At 39.7% G+C, this 20,034-nt stretch overlaps 1 protein-coding gene across 4 annotated transcripts; it reads left to right on the top strand.

The window, feature by feature from the left end:
• The first annotated feature begins 3,185 nt into the window (after nucleotides 1-3,185).
• artnb (artemin b) lies at nucleotides 3,186-19,177 on the top strand. 4 transcript variants are annotated; one of them, XM_079612628.1, is made up of 4 exons: nucleotides 3,186-3,323; nucleotides 16,236-16,328; nucleotides 16,451-16,637; nucleotides 16,750-19,177. In XM_079612628.1, exons 2-4 carry the CDS (start codon nucleotides 16,275-16,277, stop codon nucleotides 17,220-17,222), a joined length of 714 nt encoding a protein of 237 aa, XP_079468754.1. In that variant the 5' UTR covers nucleotides 3,186-3,323; nucleotides 16,236-16,274; the 3' UTR covers nucleotides 17,223-19,177. The 4 variants fall into 4 exon arrangements, with proteins under 4 accessions (XP_079468754.1, XP_079468753.1, XP_079468755.1 ...); XM_079612627.1 differs by having other exon boundaries at nucleotides 3,212-3,323; nucleotides 15,864-16,328; XM_079612629.1 differs by lacking the exon at nucleotides 3,186-3,323 and adding an exon at nucleotides 15,280-15,997.
• Nucleotides 19,178-20,034: the final 857 nt, after the last annotated feature.

Genomic DNA, 20,034 nt, shown 5'->3' with positions numbered 1-20,034 from the left:
TGACTTTAAATCTTGCTGTTGCGACTTTATAACTAATAATGTGACTGTATCTCACAATTTGTCTGACTGTTGTGACTGTTATAACAAAGAGTGATTTAAAAAAAAATTATTATTATTTTATTCCGATACAGGCTTTCACATGAAACAGATTTTTTTTGTTTTGTTTTTTCATTTCTTTAATAATAGTTTTCAAGTGTTTTTGAGGATTTTCAGTGGGACAACCTTCCAATATGCTGGTGATCATGCTTAACCTGGAACTAAAAACTGGAGCTGTGAGGGTAAACAGACTGCATGGCTTACATGCCGAGAGCATGGATGCTGTTGGGAGGGGATGCATGACAAGTGTTAGTTGTGTTTGTCATAGCTCAGTCACCCTTGATGGTATTTGAGCGGTTTGTTTACTGGGTGCCTGTATCTGTTGTCCATGTGCTCATGGGCTTAGCCGTGAGTACACACAGGACGTGTTCTTCAGCCCTACACAATAGTGCACGTTCACATTAATCACTCAAGCAGACAGTCCACATATTATGTCAAAGAAGGTGTGCGCTCATGGGCTCTTATGAATTTGTATCTATATTACTTTAGTGAATTAGTTTTCATGCCAAGTTGTTCATTTTGATGCGCTGAAGGCGTCTGTACGTATGTATTTGATGTTTTCTTTCATCAAGATATTGACAATTGGTGTTCTCCAGCTGTTAAATAGCCAGTAATCATCTCTTAAAAACATTGTAAGTAATAAATATTTGTACTGTAAAAAGCACAAATGAAACAGCAGCTGAGCACTGCCTCAGGACATTTGACAAACTGAATGTTCTAGCTTGGAAAATACCTAGAGTGCACCTGGTGAAACCCTGTGTGGGACATGCTGTGGTGCTCATGAAAAGGAACTTCGGAAAATCATGACGGCTACATACTCAGCAATGTTATCTGTTTAAATCAAATTGCCATCCATTGTGATTCAAGCAGGGTTACCTGAGGGGAAACCCTAGTTGCAATGAGAGATTTCCCAATCAATCTTTTGAACTTGAACTTTACACTGTTAATGGATTATATGTCGGACCAGTGGTGATTCACACTCCTCCATTCCTTACTCAGTTGTGTGTATTGTTGGTTTGGTCTATAAATAGAGCTCAGGAGAGCCTCCCAGAATTTGTTTTAATGTTTTGTGAAAGCCTAAAGCGAGCAAGGCCCTGTTTGGCCAGTCTTTGTGCTTTGAGCTTGGTGTTTGTAGTGGAAGGAGTGCCAAAGTTAGCGCTTGTCTGTGGGCGGAGGGAACTCCACTGGTGGACATTTGGGGAGCAGAGCAAGGGCCAGAGAGTTTTTCATCTCTGCCATCTATATGCAGACATATCAACTGTCAAAAGCAGCAGTGCATCTTTGAAGCATTGTTTTGTTTAATAAGTATAAGCTTGAGTAGTATGAAATATGATGAAAATCATGATACTTGATATATGACATTTAAATGTAACATTTAAAATGAGAGTTTATACAGGAACTCAATGACCTAAACTGACGGAATGAAACTGTAGTCTGTACTGACCCTGAGCCGAAAATTAGCATTCTGTCATCATTTACTCACCCTTGATGTTAGGCGTTATGTGGGGGACTGACAGTCTCAGTCACCATTCACTTATGTTTCATTTTTTCCCATAAGGTGAAGGTGAATGACCATTCTGCCTAACATCTCCTTTTGTGATCCACAGTCCACAGAAGAAAGAGAGTAACGAGGGTGAGTAAATGATGACAGAATTTCTCTTTCTGGGTGTGTCTAAGTCATTTATCGGTACCTATATATGTCTTCGTTAATCATGATTAATTTTATTTTATGTAGGCTACGTTTGTGCAGCATAAAATCAACTTGTGCTGGACAATTAAAATAGACAGCTACCTGCATAATATGGGTTGCGAATTTTAATGCTATTAATCTCACACGAGATGAAGAAACGTTTTAAATGAGTTTCTAGCGATTTTTTATTTTATTTGTATATGGTTATTATTATTATTGATTAATCGATTCGTTTATGATTATCTTCTGTGTCGCATTTAACATGATAGTAGCTATATGAGTGGCTAAACATGAAAAAAAAAAGAAGATATTTGGATAAATTGTGGCATCATGAGCAAGAGAAGCGTTGAAGCGATCCTCACTTGACACACCGGGCAAAATGCGTGTTATTTTTAATAAAATGTTTTGCCGGACAAATTTGTCATAATTTGCATGTTAAAAAAAATGTTGTTATGAAAAGTGGGGAAATGTGAATTTTGGTGCGCGTTATTGGACGTTTAGGTAGCATTTTACAGAACAATATTCCATACTGTAGGCTACACACAAACTAACAATATGTAAACTGCTCCAGGAAATAATTAGATACAAATTACACATTAAATAGCCTAGATTGCTAAGATTACACATGCACTGTTCGTTCTTGAACTCGTAATTTGCATCATCTTCATCCCTGTATTAATCTTCCCTCTAAGCTAAATGCAGCATGCTGTAGACGTGTGTCGTTTATGATTTCATTTCTATAAATGTCCAGTCTAATAGAGTGATTAACATTTACATTTTCTTTTCAGAAATAAGCATTGTTTGTAAAGTTTCGCATCTCAGGACTGAGGAGGTAATGAAAGCAGGATGGATGTTCTCTCACATTCGCTTTCACAGACTGAGTACACGGGATCAGGAATCACAACAACTGTGATTAAAATGGATTCAAATCACAGCAGCGTTTCGAGGGGCTTTTATTAGCCTATAATTCTTAAATGGGTTAGCCCACTGTTGTTAATCATATTTCGAACTTTTGTTAAGTTGGAGTTTGGTTTTTGGAGAGCATTTCATATTAAAATTGTCACCCTTTTCTTTATGTGGCAAAATGGGAAATTATGTTTTAATACAGATTAATAGGAAAACTAGCCCATAGCCTATGAATCGATAGAACTAGCCTATGGCTTAACCAATGTCTGCCAAAACACTACAAATTTAATATAAATGACGACTAAATATTAGCTGTTATTGTTACTAATATTATTTAAATCATTACTGTAGCTGCTAAGCCGGTCATGGAAAATTGGCTTTGATTTTCATTCCTCTCAGGATCATCTCACAAGATGAAGAGAGAGAGGCTTGGTCACGGAGGGAGGCGCCTCTCCGTCTTCCTCTCCTTTGAAGAGTTTGTTCTCTCGCTTTTAGAAGAGGACATACCCGTGAGAAAGTCAGTTGCTTTACAGAGGCGCGTGTGGATTTTACTCGCGAAGACAATCTGCCTACGAGAAGCGCGAGGCTGTAAGGATTTGGCACGCTCGCGCTCAAGCACTCCATACGCACGGTAACGCGCAACACTTCAACTTCTTGACATATCGGCTGCATTTGAATTGATAGAGTTAAAGATTGTCAACTGCTTTGGATCAGACCTCTGTAATATGTCCCCTCGGGCAATAAACATTAGACGGCTGGTGTGTAATTGAAACTTCTAGCCGGGTGTCATCAGGTGTGGTCTGAGAGGCATTGTAAGCTACCTGTCATTCTGTTCTCACAGCCTGCTGAACTTATTCTTGAAAACAAACATGGTTTGTTTGGTCGTTTTTTATTTATTATATAGGGAAACTGTCAAGATGGTTTTATAGGAGGCGAAAGGGATGTTTTCAACACAGTGAAAGATTTTAACGTTCTGGTTAAAGTGAAAGGCGTCTCCACTTTAAAGCTGTTTTAGTTGATCAAAAGGGACTTTTTCTTGTGGTTAAACGTTAACATTAATTAACAAACACACTTCTCATATAGCCTACTATTACCAATTGTAAATAAATGTATGTTATTTTATTTTTATTTATTTTTAGTGTATGAGTAACATACACTAAAAAAGTTAAAAGTGCCTTAAATTTTCAAGTACAATCAACTTGGATGTTTAAGTAATTTCAACTTAAATTACATTAAACTGACTTGAATCTTGTATAACTTATAAAAAAAAAGTTGAAAATTGCTTAACTTATTTCGATGAGTTAAAGCAATGTAAAAAATATGTTGTCATAACGTATTGCATAATATTTTATAGCCTAGTGTACATTTCGGAGAAGCATATAAGAGTTACACATGTGAGCTGAACTCGATTTATTCAAATTATTTCAAATATCAGATTCCACTGAAGGCTTGGATTTCATTTTTTTGTGCACTGATTTCCATTCTGGAATCTTTGCTTTCGGATCAGCCCTGGACTAGCACCGCACCTACCTCAATGACATGTCCATGTGTGTTTTTGCATAGCTTACATGCTTGCTTTGTATACTTTGCCTCACTATAGAGCAGTGGTTTTCATTTGTTTTCTTTGAGGACCCCGACACTGAACATATTGGATGTCTCCCTAATCTGACACACCCAATTCAGGTCAGCTAATAAGCAGGTGATATTATCAGGTGTTTTCAATAAAGGACACATCCAAATTGTGCAGCGCTGAGGTCCTCCGAACCCACGATTGAGAACCAATCACATGGGAAGGCAAAAAAAGCACACAAAAAAATATTTATTATCACGGATGAGGGTTTTTTTTCTCCCTCCAATTCTTCGGTCACTCATGTGTTAGTTGACCTGGCTCTCACCTCTGAAGGTTTTACTTCTTCATGTCATATAATGATCTCTGAAACCCCCGGCGTAGATGTGGCACCTCCCTCCTTGTGTTTTCATGTGCACATTCCCGAACCTCAGCAGCATGGTGGGAAGGTTTAAATGATGACACATTCTCACACTGGACATTGCCACTGGCTTTCTAGCGCAGCAAGACCTATCAAGAAGATAACTGGCATGTACAATGCATAAGCTGGGTTCAGAATGTGACAGAAACGTAGAGGCATGTGCGTGAAGAAGAGATTATATTAGTGCTTTTGTGGAGAAGGTTGAGATATCTCACAGTGTCCTGCAACTTCACCGCAGGGTCCACGTCCCTTGGCCTTAGCTGACCTGAGCTCATTCTCTCTAAGGGTCAGTGCAACTGTCTGTGTTCCGTCTGAATGGGCCTCTGTGTCAGTTTCTAGAAAATTCATCACGGTGCCAACCAGTGTGCAAATGATTCAATGGCTTTTAAGGGGGATTGGCTTTTGAAAAGGAATTTCAGGAAGTGTTCAGGAAGGCGCAATCTGTTGAAGTTCATCACAAGCGAGACACATTGTCATTTTGGAACCCCGAGGATGGTTAGCTAAATGTCAACTACCTAAAGACTTTTTAAACAACACTCTTTATTCCGTGGTATATTTAAAATATATAAGTGATAAATAATGACTTACTGATGGTGTGTCAGTCCTGTGATCTTATCTTTAAAGTGCTCGAGCGATTTACTGTTTACCTAGGTGAACATGATTTCAAAAGAAGATATTTTGAAGTACTTTGGGGTCCAAAACAGCTTTAACTTTGTGGACTAAAAAAAAGTGTTCCATAAGAAAGAAATTCAAACAGGTTTGGAAAAACATGAGGACATTTTTATTTTGAGATTAATCGTCCCTTTAAGACTCCCCAACCTTTTATTTTGACTCATTTTTTTGCCATTGGTATGATTTTGCTTATCTTACACAATCTGGATCAGTCTCCCCCTTGTAAAAAAGATTGAACCCTCTTGTGGTTACCAAAAATGATTAGCAAAAACTATTCAATTTTGATGCATAGCTCCATTGTTGCATTCCTCATACTCTGCAGATTTATAGCACGCGGTCTATTTATACACACAAATTGTTTTTTGACAGCGCTCGTTCATTTGCCTTGATTGTGGCACGAAGAAAATCAGATTTTGTGATTGTTTATATCTTGACCCTCAGACTCAGTCACTCAGACCATTGCTCATACAATAAAACCAAATTTATAAACGCACACAAAAGCTTCACCAGGTCTGACCCTTAGTTTCCGCTTAATTGTTGGCGTTTTTGCCAGATGAAATGCAAGTACGCTCAAGACTTTATTCATGACACTGATGAGGGATATTACCTTTTTCTCTTTATCTGAACATCTCTAACCAAACTTTTGATAGCGAAGAATGTTAAGTGGACTTATTGTATACCCATGTTTGTGGCTGGAAGCAGTCTTTAATACAATAAGCTGTATTCTTCCGAAATTGCCAGGTCAGATGCATTAATCATGGTGGCGTCGGTGCCTTTGAAAGAGCGGGCCAGGTCATTACTCGAAGCCTGTCTGGGGCTCAACTGGGCGACATGGAAACGCTGAGGATGTTGTTAGTTCATCCAGACACACTAATAGCTGGTTTTTCCCCCTCCCTGAGCTTAATTTGAACAAATGAGATGTGAGCTACAGTATAAAGGCCTATGAGGATGGGCTGGCCTCTGTGCCTGAGCGCTGCCTTGGTTGAAATAAATACCTGTGGATGCATTTAGAAACCAAGAGTCTGCTAGAGCAGGGTTTAGATGGTCTTTTACACAGGTTGTTGACTGAGTGCGTATGATAGGTTTGTATGATGCGCAAATTCAGTGATGAAGCTTCTCTCTTTTAAGCCACCAACTCTTATCTCAAGGCTAACTGTTCTGGCTTCCTTTTATAGAGTATTTAGTTGCTTAGTCTATCCCTCTCTTTCTTCCTCTCTCTTTAGCGGTCGCTGTGACTGCTCAGGCTGAGCCTCGGGAGAGAAATACTATCTTCACCATTACCCTCTCTTCCCTAATTTATTCCCATTTAAGGACTTGTTCATCCAAGTGTTCTCGCTCTGTCGGTCCCTTTTAAATGTAGTTAATCTGGCTGTATTTGGTTATCAAAGCAAAAGGCAAGACACTTTAATGAAGAGAAGGTAAAGCTGTTCAGGATGGGTTTCCGACAGGAAACGACATTAGCTACTGCATCTGAACTGACTTTACGAATCTGGACTATAAAATGTGTTCTCTAATAATCTTGCAGCTCAAATTTATGACTTGGTGCCACTGCTGGCTGTCAACTCAGATCATCTTCTCAGAGTTGCAATGCTGACCCACTTTATACGGGTCCTTTGTATAAAATCGGCCTGTTAACAATGTTTTGCCAGGTGAATGATTGATTTTCTTTAGATCTTAAGAAACATGACTAATGTATACATTTTTAGCACATTTGTAAGGGGTGTGAAGTAGATGAGTGAATGGGGATAGGCATTTATTACTGATCATAAATGAAGGAGGACAGATTTTACTGCTGAGCATCAAGTAGGAAGACTTACTGATCATTAATACTGATACTGTTACTGATCATTATTGAAGAAAAACAACAGTAATTATCACTGATCATCAGGTTGAGTATCAAAAACGTTCTTCTCATTTGAAAATCTAATTTGTTTTGTTCTTAAGATAAGCTTTAAAGTATGGATGCACTGAAATTAAAAATGTTGGCCAATACCGAAAAGCTGATAGTTGTTTTGATGTTATGGATGATGATACATGGCAGGTCAATATTACAATTTGGGGGGTTACTTTATATTAAGTGTCTTTAACTACTATGTAATATAATTTAATACAGTGGATACAATACACTTATCATGTACATATATGTTTTAGGTTGTACTTATATTTTTCTAAAAAATACCTGCCTGTAATTATATCTGTAATTTCTGCAGTTTCATCTACATAGTTGACCCTTCCCTTACGCCTTAAACCACCCTTAAACCTATACTACTACCAAACCTGTTCCTAACTGTGGCGAGCAGGACGAGGTCGAGAAATTGTTTGGTACAATGTACTTATGTTCATGTGGTATTCCAAATCACTTTTGCTGCTAGCGAGGCGGGCTATGCATAAGGTTAGTGTGGCGAGCAGGACGAGGTCGAGGGACGTGAGAGAGCGGCGCGAGACCGGTGACTGATGAGCGACACCTGCGCGACGCACCGGTCTCGTATCTCTCACGTCCCTCGACCTCGTCCTGCTCACCACACTAACCTTATCCATAGCCTGCCTCGCTAGCAGCAAAAGTGATTTGGAATACCACATGAACATAAGTCCATTGTACCAAACTATTTCTTTGACCTACATAATAGTTAAAGTGGAACCAAATTCTGTACGGTTTTGTGTTAATAAACTAAAATATATATTTTTTTAATGCTTCAAGTGATTTTAGGCATCACAACTTTATTATGTACAGCATGAAAAATGCTAAATTTAACAGTGTTATTCATTTATTAGTGGTTTTTAAAGATGATCTTGACTTTAAATGAATACCGGTAGTTCACTTAAAAATGAAAATTCTGTCATCATTTACTCGCCCTCAATTTTAGCAGTAGAAAGAAATTCATACAGATTTGAAACAACTTGAGGGTGAATTTTCTTTTTTAAGTGAACTTTTCTTCAAGCCATATTATGACAGCAAAGTTAATCTAAATGTAAAAACTGAGAAAATGAGTGATCAATACCAGGGAATAGGCAATATGTTGATGCTATATCATCCATCTCTACTTTTAAAAAACTATGCTTAATTAAATAATTTTAGAGAATTTTAGAACTAAACTATTTTGAGGGGTTTGAAATGCATGGGTAAGATGAGAGAGTGTTTTTAGTAATAGACTAAATCATTTTAACAGACATCAGAACATTGGGAGGCAGGAATGTAGTAGATCCCTAATAAAAACTGTTTTGAAATGAGATGATAAATAATGATAATAACAAATGATAAAATAATTATCCTAATCTGAGCCATTTGTATTGTGATGTATATGTGCATTCATGCACGCTTGTAGGTGCCTGAGCGGTTTGTGTGGTCCAGGCCTGTGCCTCAGTTGAGGTTCTGGAAGGAAAGGGACGCGCTCTTGAGCTCCGTCCGACAGGCTCGTGATGCGCCCGCGTGGTGTGGAATGCAAACAGTGGCCACTGCATTTGCGTAGCAAAAATAAAGCCTACCAACCAACCTGCCTCTTTTGTCAAGGCTCACAGCCTCTAACTCGAACACTGATGATTTCATTGTTGATGTACCGTGAATTCAGGAATTTACTGCCGTAAGAAGTCAAAAGGGAACGACCCAGGACGTGCGCACATCACTGATGTCGATTTGACTGCATCATTATTCTGTTGACAAATTGAACTCATTAAAAGGTATTTTCAGATGAATCTGATTCCATATGTTATGGTTAAAGGTTCCAGAAGGGGTTTTTCACAGCGATGCCATAGAAGAACCATTTTTGGTTGCTTAAAGAACTTTTCAGCGATCTGTTCTTAAGAAGGACCATTTTTTTCTTAGTGTAAAGAATATTTTATAAGTCCTTTTTCCACTATAATGAAGCTTTTGTGCAATGGAAAGGTTCCATTGAATATTAAAGGTTCTTCGTTGGACCATCATTGATACCAATAAAGATCCTGTATTTTTGAGAATTGTCTTATTTTGAGGACCCCTGTGTTAGGTTTGCTGTAGGCCTATACTGTGTGCATTTTTTTGTGTTTGCTGTTCAAGTATGTTCTTCCATTACACGCAACAATCTATGGATATGAGAATGCTGTACTAAGAGTCTGTCTAAGAGAGAAACTGAAAGCAGCAGAGACCTGAATGATGGATCTTAGCAATTAATGGAAGTTGTTTTTGCTATCATGTTCACTCAATGACATGAATGGTGGTCTAAAAACCACATGTGTTCACAATCCAATAATCAGTGTGTTTTTTTTCCCCCTTGGATCCTGGAACAAAAGAGTAAAGGGTTTCAAACAGGTAATGCTGGTTTTCTTGGCAGCGTACGCTCTCTCTTCACCTCTCCAGTGGCTGGACTCTGACAGTAATGAGAACTTACCTTTTGCCAGAGAAGGATTATTGAATTATACGCTTGGATGTCACGCACTCAGACATGCTGCGATTGAACTCGAGTTCTGGAGCATAAGCACATTAAAATGTCATAAAGCCAGTGTCTCGGATATCTGCAAATAGCCAAAACGCAGTCCGTTGTAACAGGTCCAATACATTATATACAGGGTGTATGTAATAAGTACTGTTAGAAGGAAAGACCTATGAACTTGGAAGGACATGCATGCTGCCTGCTCTTTGCATGCGCCAATTCTGGATTGGAGATTGAGGCCGATGGAGTTTAGCGAGCCGGAGGGAACACGGATAGATATATTACACGCACCTCACGGCTGAAGTTCACACCCCCGGATAAAAGCGTGTCTGGCAATGATCAAGCAGGCCAGGCTGGTGAAGTGTACTTTGCATCTCTGCTTTCACCAGGTGTCTTTTATTGGCTGGCTGATTTAGTGTGGCCTATCCCACACCGCTGCTCCTCATCATTAATGACAGGTAGACCTGGCACATCAAACACCTCTAATGGCTCTGTCCGAGATGGAAGGGGGACAGTGAAATAACGCAGGGGTTCTCTCTTGAGACTCGCTTATGAGTTCAGTCTAGACAGATTACGGCTCAAATTCCAGGGAAAAAATGATCATGTCAGCTTTTACCTTTAAACATCATAATTAACACATCATCCGCTCAATCATGTATATTTATGATATAGATTTTCCAACGCACATCACAAAAGTCAACACCCTCGTAACAGCTCTAAAATGACAGCCCTTCATTTGCATCTGTCGTCACGACTGAGGAGTTTGCATCCCAGGCATCTCACCTCTCCCGTAAGGTCCGGGAGTCTCCCACATCTTGATATACAATATCCCTGAATCCCGCTGATCAAAAGTGGTCAGCCAAGAAGACGCATTACCGTTATGACTGGTATCATCACACATTTCATATGCGTCTTCTGTGAGCACTTACGTTGGGATACCCTCGGTCAGTTTCACTTTCGACACACTAATACTATTGAATGAACGGACCTGTGTTATGCGGCTTACACAAATGAATATAATAATAGTTTATAATGTAATTTTTCATTTTATTTTTTGGGGGGGAGGGTGTAGTGCCATCTCCCGGAAATTCGTTTTTGCAGGGTGAGATGTCTGGATCCACGTTAGTCACAATGACGCCACTGTGATACTCACGTATTCTTTAACGGTGGCATGTAAGTGCCCGAGGGCAGGTTGTTGTGCGTTTGAAGCATGCCTTTAATCAATGAGTCCCAGCACAGAGGCCGTCAGAACCGCTCTGCAGTTCCTCAAGAGTGCAGCCGCATTGTCCCGTCCCTCAGGCACCCTCAGCTCACATGTTAACAAGAGGCACAGAGCGACTGGCCAACAAAGACACTGCTGAGGGCACTTAAACACAACCAGGTGCACCTCTAGAGGCGGGTGTGAGGGACTGTGGAAGATGCTTCTCACTGCATAGGAAGATTTGGACAGTTTGGGTCAGTGTGGGTTTGCACTTACACACTTTCTTGAGTTTATGTGCTTTGAGGACCGTGTGGGCTTCCCTAACCAAATCTGAAACCAAATCTAGAGGGTTCTTATGTCTCATTTGTAAAGATGTAAATAAGATGCCTTTAAGTAAATCGGTTTTCCTGCTTAAGAGCTGCTAATTATATTCACTGATTTGATATTCATGGAAGAGCTTTGTATAATAGATTGTTTGCACAAAGACACGTCTTAGAAATGGTCAGTTCACCCAGGATAAAGAAAAGTCAGTAAGAGATTTTTACATGTGCTTGTTCATTAGTGTTGGGCTTTCATTTTTGTTCATTTAAAAATGCTGAATCTACAGCATGAACAGTGTAGTGCAGGGGTGTCAAACTCAGCTCCTGGAGTTCCAATCCTGCTCCGAAACACACTCCTGTAGTTTTCAAATGAGCTGGATCAGGTGTGTTTAATTAGAGCTGAAGCTAAACTCTGCAGGGCTGTGGCTCTCCAGGAACAGGGTTTGACGTGCAACCAAAAGAATGACTCTTGTAAGTCAATTTTGTTAAGTGAAACAAACATACAGCAGAACAAGCTTTTAATGTTGTTTATATGTCTATGTGGTGTTTTTAATTTGCTAAGACAAACCATTTACAAATTCATCACGATTGGTGAGTATTTTCTCCTTAAAACTGCAGTGAAACAAAGACAGTCTCAAAAACATGGTTTGTAATTGCTGGTGTTTCTGACGTCACAAACTACCTTGTAACCAATCACGTCAACAAGTCGATGTCTGAGATGGAGGCGGAGCTAATTTGCATATCCATAGAACTGTGTGTACTAAATAAGGCAAGGGTGTTGAGTTACATTCAAGTTATTTTAAGACATTAAAAAAATGTACGATTAATTTAACATAAAAAATTTTTTTTTTACTTTTGGTAATCAAAGATGAGTTTTAAGGGATACAATTATTGAGCTACCGTGAATTTAACTGTCATTTTGCCAGTTTTTAAAGATGAAAGAAGAAAATAAACATAGGCACATTCATAAATCGTAAAACATAAATATACGCATCACAACTTCCAGTCCAATTGAAATTTCATCCGAGCTCACTCAGATTGATCGAGGTGTTTACATGAAGGCTTTTTCAATCTGATTGAGCCATGAATCCGATTACTAATTAATTATTTGGCTGCCTGTATACGTAGATATTGATAGGGTATGATTTCTAGGTGGTTGCCACGGCATTGCTATGCAGTTTCTAGTTGGATGCGTACTGGCGTAAGTCAAAAGAGCCCACCTCAGCTCCCTAGTTCAGTAGTCAAGGCACTGATCAGGGAGTCGGCCATTTTAAGGGCTGTCTCAATCGCAAAATCCTTCTAGTCCACTAAAACATTTGAAACTCCCTTAAAAGTCCCACAATGCACTGTAAAACCATGGAGCATCAATGCTCACTATAGGCTCCCTTAACGGAAGCTCTGAAGTGCAAAACATAAGTCACTACATAATGACACGCAAAAATGTTTTTTAAAATACAGACCATTATTTCATTAAATTTCAGCACAGACATACATTGCTAGACAGGAAATTAACAATCTAGGTAACATGTAGCCCTATAATTTATTTACGGCTGAAATATTGCACATATATATGTAACAAGCAAAGTTTTATCATAATGTACTTTAAATAAAAAATTTAAATAATGTCAGAAAGATATCAGTTCTGCTGTTGTTCATAAATGCCAGTAGTGATGTTCTAATGAGGACGTTGTCATGTCGCCGGAAATAAAGTCATCAGTGTCCCAATGTGTAGTGAGCCAGGGTCCTTACCAGTGCCTGAATTCGTGTACACGGGAACTGATTGAGACGCAACCTCTGTGATATTCTGAATCTACATATGGCTTGATCCCTCATTCAATGTACGTTTATTGGATTTTCACCCATTTTTGTGCCTGCCAAGTGATTAGAATAGTTTTTGATATGCTTGATTTAAAGTATCTTTCATATATGTAGCATACACTGAGCGGGACAGGTTATGCACCGAAGCTGAATTCTTAGGGCTGGTACTGGACGTTTAGAATAAACCCCTGACGTAGTGTCAGCAATAACAAGAGTAATGCCTGCCTTATCGGGAGCCGTTAACTAATACAGCAAGTGTGAATTTGTTGTGTCATAAACCGTTTCAATGCTTATCTGGCTGTAAAGGCCTGCTGTGCGTTTGAGAGGCAGGTAGTGCTCTTATCATAACCTCTGGCCTGCGCCCCCAGCATGCCAGCTCAGCTTACAGGAAGCAGTGAGGTGGGGGGTCGTCAGGGAACGAGAGGCCAAGGGGCTTATTTAGAAACTGACAGCACGAAATGAGCCGCACAGTCACAGACCCCGAGTGCAGACCAACCTATTAGCCAGATTGCACTTCCATAGTCTACAATGGATACATTTCCGAATTCTTGTGGTGGAGCTGGTCTTGTTTCTCCTTAGGTGTCTGATATTGATTTGCTTGTTACGGTCATCCTGGTTATTCTGCATTGAGTTTATACATTCAGCTGGATAGAAGCTGAAGAGTGAAGGAGGGAAGCCAGCCAGACTGTAAGAATGATTGTTGTGGTCAGGAAAACAGATGTGTACGCTCACAGAGTCACAGCCATAACACTCATACACACGCACGCAAACCATTTATAAACAAACAATCACATATGCAGCTCAGGGCGTATGCTTTTATGTCACTTATGATCAAAGCAATTATGGCAGTTTAGATGAAGTGCCGCATATTTAAGGAGGTTTCGGATATGTATACAATTATAATTAGAAAATCATCAGAATACAATAAATCCTTGCGCATAAACAACACTTCGATTTTAATGCAACACATGCAGGAGTTAGAAGGATGGTCGAAGTCACATTTCAATGGGAATCCATGCCATAAACCCTCTTGACAGCATGTCCACATTCATCTCTGGTCATACGTGGTCTTTCTCCGCTGAAGCCGGCCTCCAGAGACGCCATAAATATGTCCTGAAGCTGTTGAAACCGGGTTCATATTTATTTGGCTGGATTTAGAAGACATAAATTCTACATTTGCCTTAAGCAGCCAATAAACCAAGATGACTGAAGATCTTAAGATACAGCATTAGACATCTTTAATGCTCCTGAGGAGCACATGAGATACTACTTTTTATTTTTATTTTTTGGCAGTAAAGATTTTATTCGGTATATCATTCTAAAGTACTTTTGTTCAAAGGTGAGCTTGTGAGTAGATCAGGAGTCTGGATGATTTGACTTAAAAGGCTTCCTACTGCACGAGAAAAGATCCTCTGACCCTTAAAACTTTACGATGACATTTCTTTACCATTATGAGAGTCATCGCAAATGATGCAGAAAGAACAGAACAGGTAGAGTGAGTGTCCAGCCCCCATTAATGTGATTTGAAATTAGATTATGCCTTACATTTCCTAAATACTTCCATAATGCTGGCTTGAAGGGATAGTTTCACCCAGAAATGAAAAATCTGTCGTCATTTATTTATCCTCATGTCTTTCCACACCTGTCTGGCTTGATTTCTTCGTTTGAACACCAACTAAGATCAAATGAAAGTGAATTGGGAGCAAGGGCAGTCTACTTTCCCATACACATTAAATGTATGGAAAAGAGCATCTTAGAAATTATGCTTTATGAACTATATCAGTACCTTATTGGTTATTTGCCAATATTAGAGATTTAAAATTGGACATTTAATTGTGCATGCTCATTTCCCCTAACTGTACTCTTACTGTCATCTGACACTCAAAGTTTATTACTCACAATTTAAAGTTAAATGTAATGTTTAGCAAATATAACATTTTTCATACTGTACATTATAAAGTTGTGCTGCCTAAATTCACTGGTAGAGTTTCAAATGGGTGGTTTTTATTGATTAAGCCGAAATGTACGAATTTTTATCTGTTTATAAAAATTGTATGCCAAATCTGTTTATTTTAAAATACATTTCTGTATGTAGAAATAATAAAAAATATGATAAATAATATTGGGTTAAAAATATATCAACCTTAATATATCAGCACATCCCTATACTCTGCAACAAACTTATTTTATGTTTCAAAAAAGAAAGTATAACACAATATGCGCAATAGCTTGCTGTTATTGGCTCTTCATAAGCACTACTAGCCACTTCACATCACTAACATGAACATGTTGTGTCTAACAACACCCTGTAACCATGCTAAAATGAAGGCACATCCTCTTGTGGCTAACTGCTTTATTGTGAGTTAATTCTTGTAAATGGGGCTTAAGTGTGCCATCAGTTCATTTCCTCTGGAGCGGATCTCTCAGAGGTTAGCAAGAGAAAGGAATCCAGCCTCAGTCATCTCTACACAACTGGAACGCTATAAAACTATGCCAAAATATAAGCACAGCATACTCTGCTGTGCTGCCTGCCATCCCTTTTCCCCTAGCAAATAATTGGTCTGTCCTCATCAATCATTTTCGGGTTGCCGTGTTTGACTGAGTCCTGCTGTTTGAATGGTGTTAACTGAGACACTGTGCCCCGTTCCTGACCCTGATATAAATCAAAGCCCCCAGCACAGGTTACACAGTCACACACTGCAATGAGTCAATAAACATCTGCATTGCTCAGAGTTCTTATCAACCTCTCTGTATCTCTGTGGCTTGTAGGACCCCCTGAGAGCACGAGGCTCCTTCTACACGCTGCAATCTAACCACATCAAGAATGCTTTTGACAGAGTTCGCTTCAAGGCAGTTTATTTGATGGACAACGGCTCTTTTTAACACTGTAGCTTTGTCCGCAGGCAAGTCAGCACCGGTCGTGCTCGGAGATCGCACTGGTCTCTCTCTATAACAACAATGAGCATGTTTCTAAAGGCATTATGACCGTGATGAATGGGACACCTTTGATTATACGTTTGTATGCATGTGTATGTGTCACCCGCATGTTGCGCTCTGGAGTTTACATTACCTGCCTTGGTATGTACTTGTATAACTGTAGGTCACTGTATAATAAAGCCATTCTTTGTTCTTTCCATGCAGGTGGGAGTTTGGTGGTGGCCAAGGAGTTGGATCAGAGCAATGCCAGCCATGCCATCAGTCACAAACGCACCATGTCACAGGAAACGCTGGCAGGTGTGTATAAACGGGCGAATTCTTTGCTAGGACATCCATTGATTCAAGTAACCTGGAGATGCTCTAATTACTGTGAAAAATTGTCCTTTCATTTGCCATCCACCTTTGCTTTGTTTGCTCAGGTGCTTGTATGGGTTGTGATGTCTCTACTGCCGCTAGTGGCAGGAGGCAGGTCGCGTTTTCGAGCAGAATCCGAAGCTGCGGTGGGATTTGCTGGTGCTGGGGTGGAGGAGCCGCCTTTAGAGCCTTTTCCAAACGTTGAGGAAGAGCTTGAGGAGGGCAGTGACTCCCCGTGGCACGGCCTGTTTGGTGAGTCGGATGTCTGGGAATCATTTCTACAAGGAATCAATAAGGAATTATTCAGGCCTGAAATGGGTGATAAACGTCTCTTTCTTTTTGTCTATTTCTGTCTCTCCCGCAGAGCCATCTGTTCTCGTCGAGGACGACCAGCAGCCAGCACGATGGGAACGCTCCCCCCGCTCACCGGATACCTCTGATATACAGACCAAAGGAGTGCGCAAGAAAAAGAAGAAAAAAGAGAAGGAGGAAAAGAAAAAGAAAGAGAAGAGCAGCCGGGGACGGCATAGCAGTCGGGACTGTCGCGTGGAGAAACGCGAGATGCGCGTACGGGACCTGGGCATGGGCTTCGACTCGGACGAGATTGTCCTCTTCAAGTTCTGCGTCGGCTCCTGCCAGAGGTCTCGCGGGAATTACGACTTGGCTCTGCGCACTCTGCTGGCCAACGGTAGTCTGCCCAAGCGCACCGCCAGGAAGGTTAGCGCACACCCTTGCTGCCGCCCCACGGGCTATGAACCGGTCTCCTTCATGGATGCTGCGACAACCTGGCGAACCATCAAGTCCCTCTCCGCTGCGGACTGTGAGTGCGTGGGTTGAGGAGAGCTGAACGAGGGGAGGGGAAGCGTGACCTGAAGAAATTGTGCAATGGTCAAAGAGAGGAAAGGAGGAATCGGAAAGCCTCCTGGGCCGTCACTACAGAACGAGGTCGGGCGGGTTGGCCGTGGTGAAACACTGTGAGGGAATTTGGTTTGGCTGTAAGTGATTCAGGACAGCCTGTTCTCGACAGCCCAAGCCTCAACAGAAAAGCTTGAATGGTGTTAGAATATGATTCGGCCATGTCGACAAGAGACTCTTTGGACTCAACATGGAGAGAGTTTGCGGATGGAAGAACTGCGACTTTGGATCGTCCATCTGAACGGCTCTATAAACAAAAACTACATGTTATAACTCAACGAGCATTTGCTTACTAGGAGTTTCATCAGACTTGGATACAGAACGAAACCCTGTTTCATTTGTCAGACTCATTTGTTGATCCTGGATGTCAGTGCCCATTTTCCTGGCCTTCAATCTGGCATGTAATATTTCAGCCAGATTAGCAACGTTTGGATCGTTCATTAACAGCACATTAATGGTGTAATTACAATGTAATTGCACAAACATATGCAGAGTATTATTAAAAGTTGAGCCCATAGAACACACACAGGCCAGTTAGTATTACCCTTTCAGCTGGAAGCGCTGAAGGTTGATTGTGTTTGCAGTAGGATTTCCATTTCTCAGGATTTTTACAGGACTGATATGAACTATTTTTCTATCTTACATTTTTAATCCTTTTTAATACCATAAATAAAGTAAGAGGTATTAAAAGGGTTCGTGTTCCATAAGGCCAGGTTTTTATATAGAAAGTTGATGAAAGATAAATATAAAGTGAATAAAATCTAAAAATACAAAAGAATATGTGATGCTTAACCAATAGGGGCTGTCTAGTCCAGTAGTACAATTAAATATTTTTGTATGATTTATTTATGATGGTACATCAAATATTAATATACAAAGTACATGATATAAAAATATTATTATTAAGATACATTAGGGAAGCATTACGTAGGGTCTAAATTGTCAAACTAGTTGAAAAGATAGTTGGATTCAGCTACATACTGAGCAAAAAGCCAGTTCTTGATACATCTTACCTGACATTTTTAGCATTTATATGTTTATATGTAGTAATAAAATGACATTGATTGCACCGTAGAGTGTGATGTCTACCAGACTGTGCTTTAGCAGGCTCATTAGCGTTCTCTTTTATCAACACAGATGATGACCACAATGCATTTGTCATTGTTTATCTTTTTGTTACCAAATGGATGCCATGCATCCCTTAACATTTACTGTACACCTAACAGATATCATATTTATTTTTTTCATTTAAGTTATTTATTTATTATGTCTACACATGTGTCTTGTGGATGTTTATATTTATTGTTTATACCTTGGCCTGTGTTCTTCAATCCCTGTCATCTCATGATGAACCAGCATGGATAACAACAAGGCTTTGAAAAAAAAAAAAAGTCAGCTGCAAAATATCACGGTTGCGGAAAAACTGAGCTATTTAACCCAAATGTTTTCATGGAGTAGGAAGAACTTGTAGATAACTTTGTCATGATCTGTTGAGTGATTTCATTGGGTGCTTTTTTGTGTCCTCCAAGGGTTATAAAACTCTCAGAGCACTTACTGGGAAGTCTCAGATTCAATTTATGAAAAGGAAATTAAAATAGTTTTCTTCCAAAACACTAAGGACAAGGGGGAGAAGGATTGTGTTCCGACGAGTCCATCTGTCTGCCCAATCTGCTGACCTTAAGAGTCTTGATGTTGTATTCAGTTTCAATATTAAAAGCTGCTCCAAAAATATTGTTTTAAAAAGCTGATAACAATAAGTGGCTTTGCTTCAGTATTTTACATGTTTTATTTATCAATTATAATTGTTGTTGTTGGCAAAGTTACTCTTTATTTTTGTACTTCATATTTTCTGTATAGGAATAAAGCTGTTTATACATAATGTGAATTAATATTCTTGTCCTTTCATTTAGGTGCAGAAGCAAACTCTTTATGGGTCTTACATCTTTCTGCAAACTCTTCCAAGAAAGATTAAGTTTGGGTATATAGCATGTGCGATTTAATTTGTATGCTTCCATGTTAACTCCATGTGTATTAAACACCTTAAAAGCGTCAAAAAGTTAATCCGCACCACAGCGCTTTTCCCTCCATTGACCTCTTGTCTCAGTTCAGCTAATGGCAATCATCAGGTAGTCAGGTAGACTGCTTGGAGACATGTATGTACATTACAGCACCATTAGGCCCTAGGTGAACCTCTCATCTGCTAAAGTGCAAAGAACGTTTCCATCTGTTGTCGGGCTGCTAATGAGCGGAGCCCTCACAGACCGGCCCGGCTGTGGCTCAGGGGCCTCTGTGCAGTGAGTCTGCACCTCTCACACCGTGGGTGAACTTAATTAACAGGAGATTGGAGCCTCTTCTGCATTTTTAAGGCATAACTGCACTACTAGGACCAGATGCTTGCAACATTGTGATCACAATAGATTAGTACTCGTCTCTTCAGCGGTCTGTAGTTGAAAGATCGGTTCGTGCAACAACAACAACAAAAATACTTTGACCTTTAAATCATTATACCACCATAGTTCTTTCTTAATTGGAACACTGTAGATATTTTGCAAACTGTCTCAGGTGCTTATGTTGACATGTGTAGCTAAAAGAGGGTCATAAACTATACTGCCATAATTCATAAAGTTCTAAAAGTATATCAAATCTATATTCCAATTATTGTGTGAGAAACAAACTTAATATTATTATCATTATTCATAAGCACAAATCAGCAAATGGCAGGCATACATTGTTT

Source organism: Phoxinus phoxinus (assembly GCF_949152265.1).
Source record: "Phoxinus phoxinus genome assembly, chromosome: 5".
NCBI lineage: Eukaryota > Metazoa > Chordata > Actinopteri > Cypriniformes > Leuciscidae > Phoxinus > Phoxinus phoxinus.
This window is presented reverse-complemented; position numbering and strand designations above follow the sequence as displayed.

Excerpts from the sequence above, each read along its gene's own strand:
- artnb (XM_079612627.1), top strand. The coding sequence starts at position 16,116 with ATGCATGTGTATGTGTCACCCGCATGTTGCGCTCTGGAGTTTACATTA. Across the intron at positions 16,329-16,450 it reads GTCACAGGAAACGCTGGCAG|GTGCTTGTATGGGTTGTGAT; the intron begins GTGTGTATAAAC and ends TTGTTTGCTCAG. Across the intron at positions 16,638-16,749 it reads CCCGTGGCACGGCCTGTTTG|AGCCATCTGTTCTCGTCGAG; the intron begins GTGAGTCGGATG and ends TCTCTCCCGCAG.